Here is a 17,694-nt window from a genome sequence, read left to right on the forward strand (position 1 = left end):
TCCTATCTGCAGCTAAATTGGAACTGATGGTGTCATAAACAAACTTGAGCACAAGTATCAACAATCTGGAAACCAAGCTGCCCCTTTAATCTAACAACAGACAATGTTTTAAATGATGAGATCAATGGTCTCAATGTTATTAACTATGCACTTCCTTTCTTCCCTAATTCCTTCTAACATCTTCTTCTACTACACTTTGACTAAAACATCTGCACTCTCATCGTGTGGAAGTAGTATTTATTGTTACAGGTCTCTGCAATGCATCTTAAATATTAGGCCTCATTTTGTAAGTCACTTTGGAGTGACCGAGTGAATAAATGCCTAAATATGATCATGTATGTCTGGCTATCACCATACTAAGCTCAATCTTTTGAAGATTGAACATTAGTCTAGGGAGTATGTGCTTTGTTTCTACTGCACAAAAGGCGTGATCAGTGGGCATAGTTCAAAAGACTCTGTACACTTTTGGATAGTCCTTCAACCAACTGTCCGGGTGCGTCTTTTGGATAAACTAGTTTGTGATTGGACCCAGAAGCAGGAGAAATAGATGTGCAAGTTTGCAGCCTGAGCTGCACGGCGAAATTCAAATCGCTGTCAGATCAGGCAGGGTGTAAATAAAGCACAGCCTAATGATCATGCTGATTAATGATGATTCTGGAATGGAATTGACTAGATTATGGCATATTATGCCAGACTATGCCAGATCCATGATGCTTCTTGAAAGATCCAAGTGACTCCTCAAAAGCTTCTGTATGATGTCACAGATGCATTTTAACAAAGTCGTGATTTATATGATCTACAACTGATGAATTGTTGATGAGAAAAGATGATCTTGTCTTGGTGAACAAAAAACACGAGTCTGTGTTTTGTAGGATTGGAATATGGTTGAAGCCAACAGTCACAAATAGATTACAACGAAGAGAAAAAAAGCATGACTTGAGTTACAGTAAGAAGACTGTCTGTAGATGTCATCTGAAGAATGAAAAGAAGACATGAACCTCAACAACAACTTCCTGATCTTTTAAAGTGATTCAAATACCCTTCATAAGTGTTAACTTAATGGTTAGCTAATTCAAGTGTGGAATAGTGTGGAAGAAATCAGCATATTAGTGAAAATACAGTCATGCGTTGGATACTGACATCAAGGGTTGTGTTCGTCTTTTGAAATGTCCAAATCAATATGCTGTGAACAGAATGCTGTGTGGAGTTAAACTTCAGAAATTTGAGAGATATTATACTGCGTTTACAACATTCTGAGACAATTCATTTAGTATCAAACCTCTTTCATAGGGTGTCTCTGTTGTGCTAAGGATCAGCTGTTCTCTTATTGCTAAGGATCTTACTACTCTCTTGAGATTTATAAGGAATCCAGGAAAACATTTCATGATAAATCTCATGTGGGTCACCAAGGAACAGGAAAAACGTGTACAAATTACAAAGCGGATCCTGAATTTGTTAAGAATATAAATTCTTAGGAGTGGTCTCATTGCCTGCCTGCACACAACCACAAGTGTGCTCAATCTTGGCAATAATAAGCCAAATAGCCTATGCCCGTTGACTTATGCATCCCTGACCTCTTCCTGAACTTGTTTTGCTCTCCATAACACAATTTAGCATGTCATATTCAGTGATCAGTCACTTCCTCCATATTAATACACAAGCTTACCTGACTTCTTAAGGTTCTGTTTCACTGACTGGTCTATTCTGAATGCAATTAGTGTCTACCGGGTTAGGTGTTGCACCGAGTGAATCAGCATGTTTAGATAAAGAAGGACCTAGACACAATTATACATTCAGAATAGCGGCAGGATCAAACACACCTGCTCCACAAGAAACAAACAAGCTCACCGAGAGCCTTTTGCAACTAGTCCATTGGCTAACTGGTTAATCTATGATGCATGTCAATGGTCCTATAGGATTCCACTCAAGCATCTGCAGTAAGTCTGTGGGAGAAAAACCCGCTACAGTCTGTGAGAATTATTTTTGGGGGGCTTTTATGCCTTTAATGGGACAGGACAGTGTAGAGTGACAGGAAGCGAGAGGGAGGGAGAGTTGGGTTGGGATTCGGAAAGGACCACAGGACGGGAATCGAACCCGGGTCGCCGGCATGCGGTGCAGGTGCCCCAGCCAGTCGCGCCACAACTGGGGCCAGTCTGTGAGAAATTTAGTTAATCTCCCAATGCTAAAGAAAAAATCTTCTGAATTCAATTGCCTGGCTTTACAGATTTTGGCATTGCCTTGGAGCTATGTAAATTTTGATATGGTGAGACTGAATCCTTATCTCCAAAATAAGCGCATGGTTGCTTTGACAGTCCCAGGGTCATGTTCAATATCCAGATGAGCCAGTCTAAGTCTGTTGTGCTGAGCGCCTGACCCGGTGTAAGGCCTATCAATTCTTCCCTGAGAAGAAGAACTAATACCATGAGTGACATGGTAGTATGCAAGTCACCTCTTGAAGGTTTTTACCCTGCAAGTAGTTCACTACAATGCTGCAGATGACACCAGCATTTTGTAAATAAAGCAAGGCTGACCTCATGTGGTCACCCCCTGGGAGCAAATTTCTGAACTAAACCGGTCTTCCTCATTCCTCTGCGCAGGACTGTGCCAAATCTGTAAAAGCCGCTAGAGATAATGAAATATGAACGAAAGAAAAATAATAATGTCTTTTAAAAATAAAAACATTCCCCACCGAATCTTCAGATAGAATCAGGTTCCATGCTAGGGTGACATAGGTGGAACGTTGTTTCTGACGTCCAATACTTACACCCGGGTAGTTTTCAAGTAACACATAATATAACGGCTCAGTTTATTGTTGGGTTGAACATTTTCTGTGACAACACGACAACTTACAAGTGTTTTTTTTTTTATTCTTGTTGCAAATTTTGCACATCATACCACTTCGAATTTAGAATCAAGCTTCGGTGAGTTACCAGAGACCAGAAGTGATGTGACAGGCTAGTGTTTTCTTGCCAAACTGATGAAACTAGCGACGATTGCCAATGTTGTGCTATTCATTGCAACATTGCACGTTTTGCAAATTAATTTGTGTAGCAGCTACAATTTTCTGTCATAACTGACGAGTTTAAACCCTGAAAATCCACCCTAAATTGCATTTAGGCGACCATGTCTAGTTAACGATAAACACTCTTTCAATAGGTTACAATGTAACGTTAGCCAGTTAACATAGTGTTTGTAACGTTACTCCTGGATACGACAGTATCAATCGAGACTTTACTGGAACTAAATACTTTCTGACTTTATATTTTGGCATTTTCAAACGAAGACCATCGTCTCTAACAACACACACAATGTTAATCTGATATCTAGTTACAGGGTTGACCTAGAAATGGAGCCAACGAATCGAAAGGACAAACAGAAACAAAGAGATACTTCAACACGCGGTGACCGAGCTAAACAAAAATCTGCACAGCAAGAATCAAAACAACGACAGAGAGCAGAGGTATGCTATTCGTGCAACCCCCCTCTTGTAGCCTATGCTATCAGCCATACTTCAGTGTATACCAAATGTATTCACTTCCCTGATCATCAGATTGTCATTGAGGAAAAGTCTGTCCTGACATTGCTGATAATCTCGTATCATATTGCGTTATAGATCTATGCCTTGAACAAAGTGATGACGGAGCTTGAACAGCAGCAGTTCGAGGCCTTTTGTAAGCGGATGCAGTCACAAGGAGATTGACAACCTGCCAAAAACCTTTCTGTTAAACTTTTTCCACAGCACACTTTGCAATGCCAGCATTTTATTTTTTTAAACCTGAAAAAAACATGTCAGTATTGCCGTTTTCTAATGTTTTCCCTGTATTTTGTGAGTTGATCAGGTGGTGCTAGTTTTATTCTTTGCCTGTGTACAATCATGGATCAGTATTTGTTTACAAAGCTGTGTTCAGAGAAGGATTCTGTTCAACAACTACAGTAGCCTAGGCTATATCTCTTTTAAAACAATAAGATGGACTGATATTGTTACATTTTCTAATTTATTATATTATGTCCTGGTGTTTTTAACATTTATACCTCCATGTCTTTGTCTATTGAAACTATGCCTTTACAACTTTAATTAGTAGTCATCAAATCCTGAATGATATTTTCAGGTTGTTGATGTGTGTATTTAATGTAGGCCCTACTTAACATATTAAATTGTGTTTTGAATGTGTGCTTATTTCTGTTATGACTTTAAGTATGGAAAAAGATCCATCATCACTTGTGTGTGAACAAAAAAGCATCTAGTTTTTCTACTTGAGCTTTTCTTTTAATTATCACGTAATAACCATGTTTTAACAACCCTGTGCTGATTTAATAAGTACCAGGTGCAAGGTGCATACAGATGGATACCTTAAAGAGGTATGCAGTAGAGACCCCACGCACTGACCATTTATAATTTTACAGTGATGGTGGTATTTAATTCTCCCCAAAAAACGCCATGAGGTCTTCAGCTTAAACAAAACCTAAAACAAGAGGTGGTTATATCGGTCTTGTAGTTGTTTCTTGCTTAGTAAGAGAGTATGATTAGACAGAGGAACAATTTTGGTTGTTTTTATTCGTATGCAAAACAGAGCACAGCTTAGTCGTAGGTCATGTGAACTCTCTGAGCTGTCAAAATGTGTGTGTTTGCAATCTGCATATTTGGCAATATTATGGGAACATTTGGCCCTTCTCCCCTCCCAACATTGTCCTCACCCACTACAGGTCAATTCCTCAAGCAGATGTTGTTGTCCATCACAGGCATCCATCTTGTAAAATTGAGGAGTGTCTCTATCTTTTGTCACGACAGGATGTGTCTTCCCTCTGTTCCCCACGCACAAGCACATGTGGAGCTGTCAGTGAGTATGTGTGTAACGCCTGGGGACAGCAGCTTTCATCAAAGCTATAACTCTTCTTACTAAGAGGATGCATACTTGAAGCAGAATTGGCTGAAGCCTCTGCATTGGCCACATAAAAGTCAGGCGATGGCTTTTATAGATGCTTGAACCATTAAGTCAAGGTGGACAGATGTAGTGTAACTATGCTGGTATTTGATGTCTGTAGAAATGGTACATTTTTTCCAAGTCTGGTCATTCAAACCCCAATTTACCCTTTCAGATATTTTTAACATTTCACACGTTTCCTTATCTCGTAATGTCACCAGATGTGCTGTAGGCCTATTCGAACAGTCAATAGATATTAAAGACCATTTTCACATAGACTTTCATATGCCCCTAATGACATGGGGCCGGGTTTCCGATAACGATGGATACACGCACTCACCGGTTTGTCTACAATTCATCTCGTGATCGGTCGTTTGTTTTTTTTCGACTGTTTCCCGAACCTGCTCGGGGAGCTGTCCACGTTATGGTTCTGAAATATCCTCTAATTTGATGATGTCAAGACATCATGGCTACCTTTAAAACGTCGGATCCATTACCATATACAAGTATAGGCCTACGACCTAGGCTTATGCTTTCGGGACTCGGGAGACCCTGATAATCAGAAAGACATAGAGAGTGGAAATATGTCATCTAATTTATTTTTGCATGTGAAATATATTCTAAGTGCATTTCAGTGTCACAGCATTTAAGGTATTAGTGCACAAGTTAAGCATCATAGCAGCAGTAGGTGTAACTAGGAAGAGGAGGTAGTATCAGTACACACAACTGGAATTCTTGCTGGGTGTAGGGCCTACAAGTTTTGGATTTTGGAGGTTTCAGAACGTTTTCAATAAATATAATGCAAACTGCTAACCTAAGAAACATATGTCAGGTAGCCACTCTAAGCCCTATGCAATTCAGAACTATCCAGCTCACTCACAAATTGGTCCACACCTTATCATGTTCATCCCTTGAATTCCTATTCCCTTCTAATTAAATGTAGCCTTTATAGTTCAACTGTGACTGAACTGCCTGTCACTCTGACACCAAACCATCCATCCCAGAAGCGGGTGTCCTGTCCACCATGCTCAAATGAGATGAAGCGCAGCCCTTCGCCATACTCTGAGAAGGTGTGGGTTACCTGCAAAGTGACACACTTCAGTTAGGAGTTGTCTCTGTTCTGTCCTCAACTAATTGGCATTCAGCATGTTGCTATAGATTATGGTTATGGTATTTGACAGGCACTTTTGTTGAAATTGACTTACATCGTATGAATACTACATATTAGTTAAAAAAATAGTTTTAAATAAAGTTGAAAAACCTACATTTGCATAAGAATAATAGTAAAAAGTTACAAATATCAAATATCAACGATGAAAACGACTTTTCATATGAACAAAATACATAAACAAACCTAGGGTTTCTATCCCTAACCCTTTTATTTTTGTCAGGTGAAATACATACATTAAACACAGCTCATCTAGTGCTGGATATGGCCGGCCACTCAATGGCCATTATGTGAGTTCATTGTATGATGTAGTTGTAGTTTGGTTGCACACTTTATACAGTACCGTTACTGTGTCAATAATGGCCATCTAAATAGTTACAGTGTGGTGTGCTAACAATTCTGAGAAAGACTGTTAAGCCTTGCAGAGAGGGGTGCACTCAGCTGAGCGCATCTCTACGACTCCTCTCCCCTCCCTGCATTATGTATAAATCAGCCGATGCTAGAACAGAGCCACTAAAATTATAAAGGACTCCACCCATCCCAGAAACTGCCTGCTCAGTTTGTTGAATTCAGGCAAGCGCTTCTGCAGTTTGTTGTACCAAACTGAGAGACCAAAAAAACTGTCCCTCAGGCCTTCAACCCAGTATTTAATAACAGTATTATTATTTCTTATTCATGTCACTTTATTAAGTTATTCAATTATTTTATGATTAACTTCTGACATATATTTCACTGCTTGTGATATACTGTTATAACTGCATGATGAATAAATCTCTGAATCTGAAAATACAAACCTGTTTCCAAGAGCAGTCATCAGAGTCTGGGTCAAGGGTTACTTGGTCAGGCTGAAATTTCTCGAGTTCCTCCTGATTTTCATCTAGCAGACATACAGTTAATTGGTATGTGCAACCACAGTCTGTGCGTCCACAATACCTACAGACAAAAACAATGGACAACAATTAATAAAGAATAAATCAAGAACATACAAACATATTCAGCCAGTCAGTGTTGACCAGGAATTTTAGTCTCACCAGTCTTCTACAGTGACAGCTGGCTGTCCGTCTAAATCTTCTGGAGAGTAGCCCTCTGCCACAAGGTCAACCACCTGCCTTTTTAGGCATGCCCTTCGTTGAGGGAGAGAGAGTAAGAGAAACCCAAACTTAGCATTAGCATCTCACTGCTTTGTTAACCTGCATAACTGCATCAAACGGCAAAGGGCTATGACCTTTGCACCTTACATCCTTACGACCTTACATCACCATGCATACATACTCTGACAGTTGTCTGAGCATTAAATTGACAGAAAGCCTTTTTTCTGAATTAATCAAATTAATTACATGCCTATCTTGATATGATTATCTGATTAATCAATCAGCCAATGCAAACAACATGATGTTGTGGTTCATTCAAATGTCACTTGATATTTTGCTAGTTTCAACAAGTCTTCAACAATTCTGAGTGCAATATAATATAATATAATAGATTTAATTGATTTCTTAGGCTTCAACTCAAGAACAAGTTATACTTTAGCCCACCAAATGAATATACAGTATACGTATAGTCAATCTCAACGCCTACTGTATCTAACATCTAAATCCATAACCCCTCAGCTTACTCAAAGGAAGTGGCAAAGTATGTCTTGATGCCATCATCGCCGAAGTCGTGTCCACAGTCCCCAGGCATCTCCTCCACTCTCCATTGACTGCCTCCGTTCTCTATCAGCTCCCAGAATTCCATTTGCTCTGAATGGAACAAATGTATTATACACTGAATGATCTTACTCTTTCAAACAAGATATTAAATGTAGGTCTGTTTGGGGAACATTTGCAGCCATTTTTTTTCAGTTAGAAAGACACCATTGTGCAATGTCAATAGAATTGCTGACTGGAGCTAAAGGGATCACATGTTGAGTGTGGAACTGATACTGTTGATCAGGAACCGTTGATGAGCCTTTTTTATAGCAGGTTTGCAGGGTAATAACCTGAATACAAGTTAATGCTTATGTTGTAACATAGTCATTACCGTCATACATTGAGTTTTAAAGGAGGAGCCCTCTTACCTTCCCCACTGGGATTTTTCAAGAGGTTTCTAGCCATTGCTGATGTGATCAATTTAACCTAAAAATATAAATGAAAAAGACAATTAAATGAATGATACAGAACAGAACATTACCAGACACTGGGCACAAAGTAGTTAGTGTCTGTTCTACTAACTGAATTTGCTTGTTTGCATCACCAAACAGTTTTACACAAATCTTACACACAATATGCTATTTAATTAGAAGCTAGCAAGATAACCCAAATCAGAGCAGGGACAACTCCATCTAGCTGTAACTGCAGACACAGCATGAGGAAAACATCCCACCCCCTAAAATCCTCCAGTTCAATCCAGTTTGATCCACGGCATGCACCAACTCCGGACCCATCTTTTTCATGTTGTCATGTTGTTCCAGTTATGATGTCAATGATAGCAAAGCCCAAGCCAGAATGGATCTACCCCTAATTTGCAACTGCAAGGACACTGCCATATAGTAAACAAACTAGCCTGGAATAGTTGTAAATTATTTCTGAGACTGTCCTGCTTTGTAGTGTAAAGGGATGCATCATGTCATTTGAAATGTCCATAGGCCACTCTCTAAAGTTAACTGTGGAGGGCTCAGATCAGAGAAGCTGACTCATTATACAAGTGTGTTGGAAATAGCCTACATCAAAAAACAAAATGCCACTGGGCAGGAGAGCTATCTGTATCTCCGAACAGAGAAAATGTAAGCGATGGTACTCACGATCAGTCAGAAATACAGTAGATTCGTTCGGATTCTCCTGGTAGTTCTGCAGCGTGCTCCTCCTGTGACTCTGACACCCGATGCTGTTCTGCAAGCTGCGGTCTGCCAGCTGATCACATGGACTGCACAGGCTGCAGCACCCCTCCCACCCTTTGCTGCTGCTAAGGGCAGAATCTCCCACATAAATCCCACTCAGCATTTATAAATGTTCATCGTGGCATGTTGAAAAAACTGTCAGCACAAAATAGGGACCTGGCAGGACTCTCATAATTAGGGGCACACTGCATTCACATCTAAACATGAATGCAATAGCTCAAACCCATTTGCAAAGGAATTGTCACTGCATCTTTCCTCAGACTTTGTGACCGTTGTGAGCTGTAACTATTAAGCCTATGTATGTGGGCTACAAACCTATTTAAAAGCTTTAGTTGAAAAGAATCCTATAGATCGGAATCGGATACAGGCCTTGTTTGATTGGCGCATGTGCACACGGGTCTGTATCCAGCAGCCAGACTATTTCGATAACGTTGGTAACGTTGTCAGAGCTAGTAGTGCTGTGTCGAATGCCGAAAACATAGACGTTGGAGTACCAGCTGCCTTCATAGCAATCCACCAACTTGACAACTGTCTCTTGTTTCCGTTAACTTTACCTGTATCTTCTTCTTGAGACAAGGTGGATATCTGTCAGACTGTTGTCGCATTTATGATGTTTGTTTACTTGCTGAGGAGAAGTTAATGTTAGCTGACGTTTGATGTTCGCCTAGCTAGTTAGCTAGCTAGCTCGCTCATGTAACTATTTAGATGGTAACGTTATTGCTAAAAGTTGGAAGCTATCGCTAACGTTGGTTGAATTCACATCTCTCAGTGCAGTCGCCTAATTGTCAAGATATGGCATAACATTTAAAGATTAAATCAAATGCAACTACTTGCTGTTGACCGAATGTGTGTCGAATAGCCTTAATGTACATGTAGCTTACGGTATATGACTATTTTAGCTTTTGAATTTACCAAGCTACGTGTGCTAGGTAAGCATATCAAATATTTCCACGTTAACGTTCAAGTGGTGGGCAGAAGGCACATAGCGTTAGCGGTGTCCTTACAGCAACACGACTGAAGTTAATATCTTAGCATTAAGTATTTTTTGTTCGTTGTTTTTGTCAGTCAATTAAACTATATCTTGAGAGATACTTGCATTAGAACGCTATATTTTGTGAAGTTACTTTGACAATACTGTCAGTTATTTACCTCGACGGTAGCTTCTAGTTTTGATGAATTGTGCTAACTTTTTGTGCCTCTATAATTAGCTAGCCATGTTTTGCTAAGAGGGTGGCTAACGATACCTCAGTAAGTTAACGTGAGAAAGACTAGCCTTTTAAATGACAACACAATGTTAAGGACAACATGTCAAGTAGCGAGGTCACCTTCTAGATCGCTTTATTCGTTTAACGTTAAAGTTAAATGTGATGATATGATGTGTACGTTTGCCAATATTTACAATTTCTTCTATTTGTGTGCAGCTTTACTGTCTATGGAGACACGTCGTTTGTTTGCTAACGTTACAAGGTTGACATTAGCTCACAGCCCAGTTGCCTCCTGATAGGTATAACGTTAAGCGAAAACACCGAGAACTAACTTATTATATGCACTAACACATTTTTATTCTGATTTTCCTTTAGACGTGAATGGGGAAAATATATGTTACATGATTGCATATATAAAAAGTTGGCGATGGTTGTTAGCTAATGTAGCGAGCCTGCATGCATTTTTACTCTATGAACGTCCCTCTTGGAAGTTGCTGGTAACATAACGTTTCCTAACTAAGCCAATGTCGCTCTGTGTCAGAATTAGCATTGTTGTGTTGTATGTAAAGTTAAACGTTTTTGTTATTTGCTCTTTTTTAGATATGGAGAGCGTCGCCCCTTCGTCCACCTTTGAATCTCAGGTAAGTAGCTAGCGAACTTAAAACTTCAAATGTTGTCAATAACGTTAATGTTTACCTGCTAGATACCATCTTAGCCACTAACGTTAGTTTTATCGTTCAGCTATGTTTAGAGCGATAGACTGTAACGTTACTATATAATCGTGTCTCAGAAGAAACGGTAGTAAAAATAAGACTGTCATTTTAAAATCGGTTTGTTTATTATGCTACTCAGCATGCGATTAAAAACAACAGGTTAGCTGTGTCATATGTTACGCAGCGTTAGGTAACAGAACAAGCAAGCATGTTGGGTTTAAATAACTGTGTTGTGAATACTGGAGTTCTTTTGGACAGTTCTAGTCGAGGTCATTAAACGTTAATGTTGATACTTTGATCATTCGTCTTGTCTGTTTAGCCAACGTGCTGTAGCGTGCTTACAATGCTAGTTCCATCAATATTAGACCAGTCTAGTTTGCGACCTCAGATAAGCCTGCTGTTGCTACTTCGGTGATGTTTTCCCACGTCTGAAACATGTTTTATGATCAGCATATGTGATGGACTCAATGTACAGTATACATCGTCACATTTTAATACTGTTTAGTGCGATATTTGTTTTTCAGATGTAAATTTGTCATGTCAACTGATCGCTACATAGGCTAGCGAAGAAATTTCATGTAATGTGATTGCGCCATTTTGTTTTCACTGCTTTCACTCCTTATCAGTTGTGTCTATGCAGATCATCTGCTAATTCTGTCGAGTTAACTTACTTGTGATAATAATGTGACAGTTAATCAAAACCTGTTTCTGTCCCAGACTAGAATGTCCTCTCTAGGCACACCTTTACTCGTCTGCCCAGGCAGTGTGTTACAAATATGTTGTTAAAATATGTTTTGTTTTTTTTCCATTTAAATGTTCTATATTGAACTGTAAATAAAATTTCCACCATGAATCAAACTAATCGGTTAACCTTCACTCTACTTCACTCTAATGGAGTGCCGCTTTGTGCACTGCCGTCTACCTGACTATGATGATATGAAACTATTTGAAAGTTGTATTTATGTCAAATTCATACTGTTCATTTATTAGGTAGCTAAGAATTGTGTATCAACAAAGAAAGTTTCTTACATGTAAATGTTCATTGGTTGATTATCTATGTTTTAGGGCTTCAGTCCAACTTGCAGAAGGCAGCGTACAGTGGAAGACTTCAACAAGTTTTGTACTTTTGTGCTAGCCTATGCTGGGTATATTCCTTACCCACAAGAGGTGAGTCATTTGTTCATCATTTTGGTTAAGTTTGTGTCCTGCTATAAATAAATGCATTAAAAAACATGTAAGCAAGGTGCTTTCTCCATCCCCCTCCCCCACACACAGGGCATACTATATCAAACTTTTATGTTGATGCTTTTGATGAGCATCACTGGGTGCCATGGGAAATTAGTAGGCACTTTCACTTTGAAGTGCATTTTGAGGTTTGGGTCATCTCACCTCTGTACCACTGAAGTTGTCATACGCGAGGCAGCAGCAGCAGCAGCCTGTCAACTCTTTGCAAGGGGCTTCCTGAACACTTGTGTCCTCTTTGGGTATGTCCCGTCCCATCCCCATTACTGCTGCCGTGCTGTTGACACTTTGTTTGATCCACAGAGATGGTGGTGGCACTTCAGGCAGTCGCTGCCAGTCTTCCCCCCGGCTGCCCCGCCACTGCTCATCCTCCTCCTCCTCATCTTCCTCCTCTGCGACCCGGAGGGCCCCCCCTAAACCAAACCCTCAGTCCTCGGGTAAGAGGGCTCAAGTCTAGCTTCCTCCATGCTCCATCTTAAGACCCTGTCCTCAGTCACCATACTCCATAGCTGCTAGCCCACTACCACCACCACCACATTTCTTCACGATAGTAGACCACACGATGGACAGAGTTTTGATTAAAAAAAAAAAAAAAAAAAAAAGGTTGAGTATCTTTGGCATGGAGCTCAGAGCAGACAGCCCTCACGGTAGCCCTTTCTCTCCCTTTTGGCCATATTATGCTCACTGTAGGATTGTGTCTTGGTGCTCATCCATAAATGTGTCACGTGTCGTCTGCCTCTCTGCTCTGTAAGTCCCCGTATATCTGTGCAGACAGCAGCTCCGGGGAGGTTGATCTGAGGTACCTCTCAAGTGGGTTATACTGTTAACTAATATAGAAACACAGTTATAAAATAATGCAAGCACTCGTGGTGTTATAGTATGATGCTGCACTTTGAAAAGTATTAGTAAGGCATACCAGCTGTTTTTTAGGAAGGTGCTAAAAAAAAAAGGGTAAAAAAAAGCACACCCTGGCTTCAGATGGCTAGTCCTTACTCAACTGTGTTTTGGCCTATGAGTCGCTGAGTAAAGACTTGCCATATGTGCTGATGGTATGAGAAAAGCATTTTGTTAATGAAAGAAATCTAAAAATATGGATGTAAATGTACAGTTTAAGTAAAATCATTTACCAGACTATTTATTTAGGGAATGTACCACAGAGTAATTTAAACTTTAGAATATAATATATCGAGGGCTGAGAACCAAAGGGGCGTAAGTGACATTTTGGTCAAAATGGAGTTGATGAGCTCTTTCTAGCTGACCAAATTATAGAAGTAAAATATTTATGAATATAAAGTTATTGAACAAAAACCAAAGGTCTTTAACTGTGAACATATAGATTCAGTTAGATTTGTTTTGGCTCTCCTGTAAAGTTGGTGAAATGTCACTTACGCCCCTTTGGTTCTCAGCCCTCGATACATGAGTAATATAAGTGTAAATAAGCTTTATTTATGTTTTCAAGTAGGCAACAGGCTTAATGGGGCTGTCACAAAACTAAAAAGAGGGCAACCCTCCATTGCATTGTACATGGAAACCTTTTTTTAATTATTATTACCAAATAACTTGATGCCAATTTTGATTGCCTTTTCTCATACAGTTGTATCTGAAGTATGCATTGTTTGTTGATATATTTGCCCTTAGCAGATATATTTGTTCCACTAAGTAGACTAATATTTTGTGTTTTGTGACTACCTGCTTTCTTTTTTCAGTTTGTTTTACATGATTTTAAGAAAAGTAGCCCTGCACTTTGTGTTACTGTTGCAGTTCTTATTTGTGTGTATAGTATAGACATGTCTGAGTTGGTCTTGTTTTCACTTAGATTGCTTTCTCGATGACTACTTTTAATGTAGGCTCCTTGAGTGGATGGGCGTTCTTAAAGGGATAATCCAGAGTGAAATGCACTTTAGATGAATTTTGTTGTTTGTTGTTTGGAACAGTAGAAGAGGTATAAAAATAGCGTTTTGTAGCGGCGAAAGGACATGCCCGGTTCACTTCCAGGCTAACGAGTTTTGGCTAAAAACTGAACTCGAACTTTCTCAAAATACATCCGAATGACATGATTTTGGTGTCAACTCAACGTATGTACTCCCAGTAGTCTGAAAAATTGATCTAAAGTGCATTTCACTCCGGATTATCCCTTTAAGTTATAAAAGGGTTCAGTGTTTGGATAGGTGAATCAGTGTAAGCAGTATTGAAACTTTGCAGTGAGGCTGAAAGAACCACTATAATATAAAAGGTTTGTTAGTCAATCTAGAAAATGGTTCCAGAGTTGCACAGGACCTTGGAGCCTTTTGATATTCATCAGTTTGTTGCGTGTGGTTTGACCCAGGTGGTGCGCAGTTGCCTAATGTGTAAGTTACCAACAGCTCATGTCTGTTGCTCTGGTTCTTCAGGAGGCCTCCCTCAGGAGCAGCTCCAGTCCGCCCAACAGCACAGGCAGCACGGCCGACAGCGACTGCTGGGACACCCAGCGCCTCAGCGGCCCATTCCCCTCCCCAGGCCTTCCCCGGCCCTGCCTGTCTGGTGGCCGGAAGAGCTTCGGAGGCTTCAAGCGTGGACCAGAGGCCGGCCTCCTGGACGCCTCTCAGCTCCGCAAGCGCCCCAAGTCCGCCGGCCTGTTCCTGGAGGAAAGTCGGAGGAAGACGGACAAGTTGCTGAAGAAGAAGAAGAAGAAGAAGCAGCTGAGGAAGAGTCTGGGAGAAGACGCCGTGGAGCTGAGCAATGTGGGCCAGGGGTGCAGTTCTCTACCACAGTTCACGTGGAACAGCGTCCGGGCCATCAAAGAGGAGCCAGAGGATTTTCTCAGTATCCCCATACCCAGTGTCTCATATGCACACAGTCAATCACCACCTGACCACCCGGTTCAAAACAACTACCCGGGCTGCAGCTCGTCTCCGCACCAGGAAGGCCTCCTGGTCTGCAAGCAAGAGCTAGACTCTGCTCAAGGCTCTCCGTCTTGGGATGGAAAGGACAGTCCAGAAGCAGACTCCAGGCCTGGGCTCTCAGATGGGGAGGCAGTGATGGTGAAGGTGGAAGGCGTCCCGGGCACCCGGACTGTGTTCCGTCAGGGGAAGCAGGTAGTCTTCAGGGACGAGGATGGCTCAGGGGACGACGAGGACATCATGGTGGACTCAGGTATGCTTCATATGTACAGTAAATGGCCTTCAATTGGAGGGAGCAGGACTTGTTCGTTTTCTATCTATGCATGTTTGTCTCAGTAATCCTGAGGGTCTTGGGGGGTGGGTGGGATACTGCATAGTAATATTTTTTTCCAATTTCATTATTGCAGTAGATATCAAATAATGATCATATTTATTATCACATGGTGGCAACCTTTGGGGACATCACAAGGATGATCAAAGGAGATGCTTCTACAGTGCACTCACTGTATTAATAATTTCATTTAAAAGTCTGATAGACTTGAATCTGAACACCGCATAACAAGTCTTTGAAAATCACAGTAGAACTTGCCTGAGGTATTGTAGAAGTGGAGTATTGTGACTGCTGTGTGATGTGTGGTTGTCTTGCCAGTTGCCACCCTTTGTTTTGGATTAGATTTTAGAGGTTGAGAGTTGTCTGAGCAATTGATTGATCCTCTTCTCTTCTGCAGACGACGACTCCTGGGATCTGGTGACGTGCTTCTGCATGAAGCCATTTGCCGGGCGGGCCATGATCGAGTGCAACCAGTGCAACACCTGGGTCCACCTGTCCTGTGCCAAAATCCGCAAGACCAACGTGCCCGAGACGTACGTCTGCCAGCGCTGTAAAGACACCCAGTTTGACATCCGGCGCTCCAACCGCTCGCGGATGGGCCCCAGGAAGCACATGTTAGACTGAAGCCACTCCTGCCCATTGAGACAGACAGACTCTCGTTCCACTGTGTCCTGTCCCTCACTCAGCCCAGTACATGAACAACCCCCTCCCCTGTTCACGCACTCAGCCCTACTTCACTGCCTGTGTGGAGTCCCAGCAGTACAGAGCAGGGGAGAACGCCACTTCTGAGGACTCCTTTTGTTGTATTTTCACAGTTCCCTGCATGTTAAAACTTAGAGGTGGACTATTTGAACAGGAAAAATGGTACCGCCCTGAAAAGCAGGGCTTAATAGGACATGGATCAGGCCAGGTGTGATGCAGAGAGTCAGAGACTTGCACTTTTTTAAAATGTCCAATAGGGTTTTGGCAACCTGAATTGGAATTTAAAGATGCTATTATGAAACAAAAAGCTTGTATAGGTTTCATTTTTTTTGTTGTTGACCAGCACTTAGTGCTTATCCTGTGTTGCTGGAGTTCCGATTGAAAGCAGTTTTGTTTTTTTGCTTTGACATTCATTTTTAAAAAGAAAATGTTATACATTGTTTTTTTTAAATATATATATATATATCTGTATATGTTCAGCAGCTTCAAGTGGTTTTGTTTTAGGTTTTCAAGAAACGGTTTTGTTTATGTGTGCTTGTGTGAAGAATTTTATATGGGCAAGATGGTCATTTGTTTTCTACAAAGGTGATGAGAACGTCAACATTAGGTATGGGAGTCTATGTTTGCTTGTCTTAAACACTCACACCGCTTTAGTTCCACTCAGCCTTCTGTTAAATACACAAATGTTTAATGTTGACTAAATAAGTATCTACATGCTATTCTGTAATGTGATATTGCCAGGTTCATTGGTGCTCAGTTTCTAGTTGATTGAAAATCTTCCTTTTTTACGACTGTTGAAACGGTGTCTACAGACCAAAGTGGATTGAACTCGGTGGTTCAGACTGGCTGATGTAAACGTGTAATTTAATTTGAATCTGGTCTTACTGCCCATGTTGTCATGCACACTGTTCATAGTACTCTAATGCCAAAGCAAGTTATCAATAGGAACCCACTGACAAGCTCGTTAAATTATGTGAGATGATGTTTTCCGACATTATCGATAAAAATCGCAGCTAAGCATCTCCGTATCATTGAAAAGGTATGTAGTTTTTAGACTTTTGAGATCCCTTGTTTCCCTCCTTTCCATTTGTTGCACTACTCGGGCAGTGCTTCTGTTTGCATTTCAGGAATACTGGTATTACGTCCGGTCATGTTTAAAGACAAATGTCAGAAGATGGCTTAAGATTCTTAATGTTTTGAAAGTGTTTTACATAAGCTCAGTATTGTCTTAAATTGTTGTTTTTGGAGGCTGACATTTCTAGTGAGGTTTAGATTTGGGAACGGCCTTTAATGACAAGATTTTATATTTGTCTCGCATGCTCAAACACCGCAGGGATTTCGGATCAGAATTCAAGCTTAAATCTGAATCAGGTGTGAGTATGTTTTTGGAAGTGACAAACTGTACTGATCCATCAGTCATGTTATTTTAAATGGAAAACTTAACATTCATCTCCCTTTTGATGCTGTTCCAGAAGCTCATCAGTATGTATTTTATTTCCCATGGATAAAGTACTGGACATGGTTTAACGAGTTTAGACATGGGGTTTTGGGCTCATAGATGTTTTTTTCCTTTGTGTTTGGTATGGTGTTTTATTCCTGTCCCTATTGTTCTGCAGGTTTTAGAAAGCGGTTGCTCTTACCAGGGGGCTACCTC

General features: G+C 40.7%; 3 protein-coding genes across 5 annotated transcripts; 2 read left to right on the forward strand and 1 right to left on the reverse strand.

The window, feature by feature from the left end:
• Window positions 1-2,799: 2,799 nt before the first annotated feature.
• On the forward strand, window positions 2,800-4,122 carry svbp (small vasohibin binding protein). The gene is made up of 3 exons (XM_062545053.1): window positions 2,800-2,921; window positions 3,328-3,460; window positions 3,614-4,122. Exons 2-3 carry the CDS (start codon window positions 3,347-3,349, stop codon window positions 3,698-3,700), a joined length of 201 nt encoding a protein of 66 aa, XP_062401037.1. The 5' UTR covers window positions 2,800-2,921; window positions 3,328-3,346; the 3' UTR covers window positions 3,701-4,122.
• Window positions 4,123-5,494: 1,372 nt separating this feature from the next.
• fbxo2 (F-box protein 2) lies at window positions 5,495-9,008 on the reverse strand. Its single transcript, XM_062545052.1, has 6 exons — window positions 8,873-9,008; window positions 8,150-8,207; window positions 7,706-7,832; window positions 7,122-7,214; window positions 6,885-7,023; window positions 5,495-6,003 (listed from the first exon to the last, which is right to left on the reverse strand). Exons 2-6 carry the CDS (start codon window positions 8,184-8,186, stop codon window positions 5,869-5,871), a joined length of 531 nt encoding a protein of 176 aa, XP_062401036.1. The 5' UTR covers window positions 8,187-8,207; window positions 8,873-9,008; the 3' UTR covers window positions 5,495-5,868.
• A 374-nt stretch (window positions 9,009-9,382) lies between these two features.
• Window positions 9,383-17,677, forward strand: phf13 (PHD finger protein 13). 3 transcript variants are annotated; one of them, XM_062546365.1, is made up of 5 exons: window positions 9,383-9,545; window positions 10,774-10,814; window positions 11,952-12,053; window positions 14,519-15,260; window positions 15,736-17,677. In XM_062546365.1, exons 2-5 carry the CDS (start codon window positions 10,776-10,778, stop codon window positions 15,960-15,962), a joined length of 1,110 nt encoding a protein of 369 aa, XP_062402349.1. In that variant the 5' UTR covers window positions 9,383-9,545; window positions 10,774-10,775; the 3' UTR covers window positions 15,963-17,677. The 3 variants fall into 3 exon arrangements, with proteins under 3 accessions (XP_062402349.1, XP_062402348.1, XP_062402351.1); XM_062546364.1 differs by lacking the exon at window positions 9,383-9,545 and adding an exon at window positions 9,608-9,897; XM_062546367.1 differs by lacking the exon at window positions 9,383-9,545 and adding an exon at window positions 12,432-12,565 and having other exon boundaries at window positions 10,778-10,814.
• The last annotated feature ends 17 nt before the right edge of the window (window positions 17,678-17,694 follow it).

Source organism: Sardina pilchardus, chromosome 9 (assembly GCF_963854185.1).
Source record: "Sardina pilchardus chromosome 9, fSarPil1.1, whole genome shotgun sequence".
In the NCBI taxonomy this organism is placed as follows: Eukaryota; Metazoa; Chordata; class Actinopteri; order Clupeiformes; family Clupeidae; genus Sardina; species Sardina pilchardus.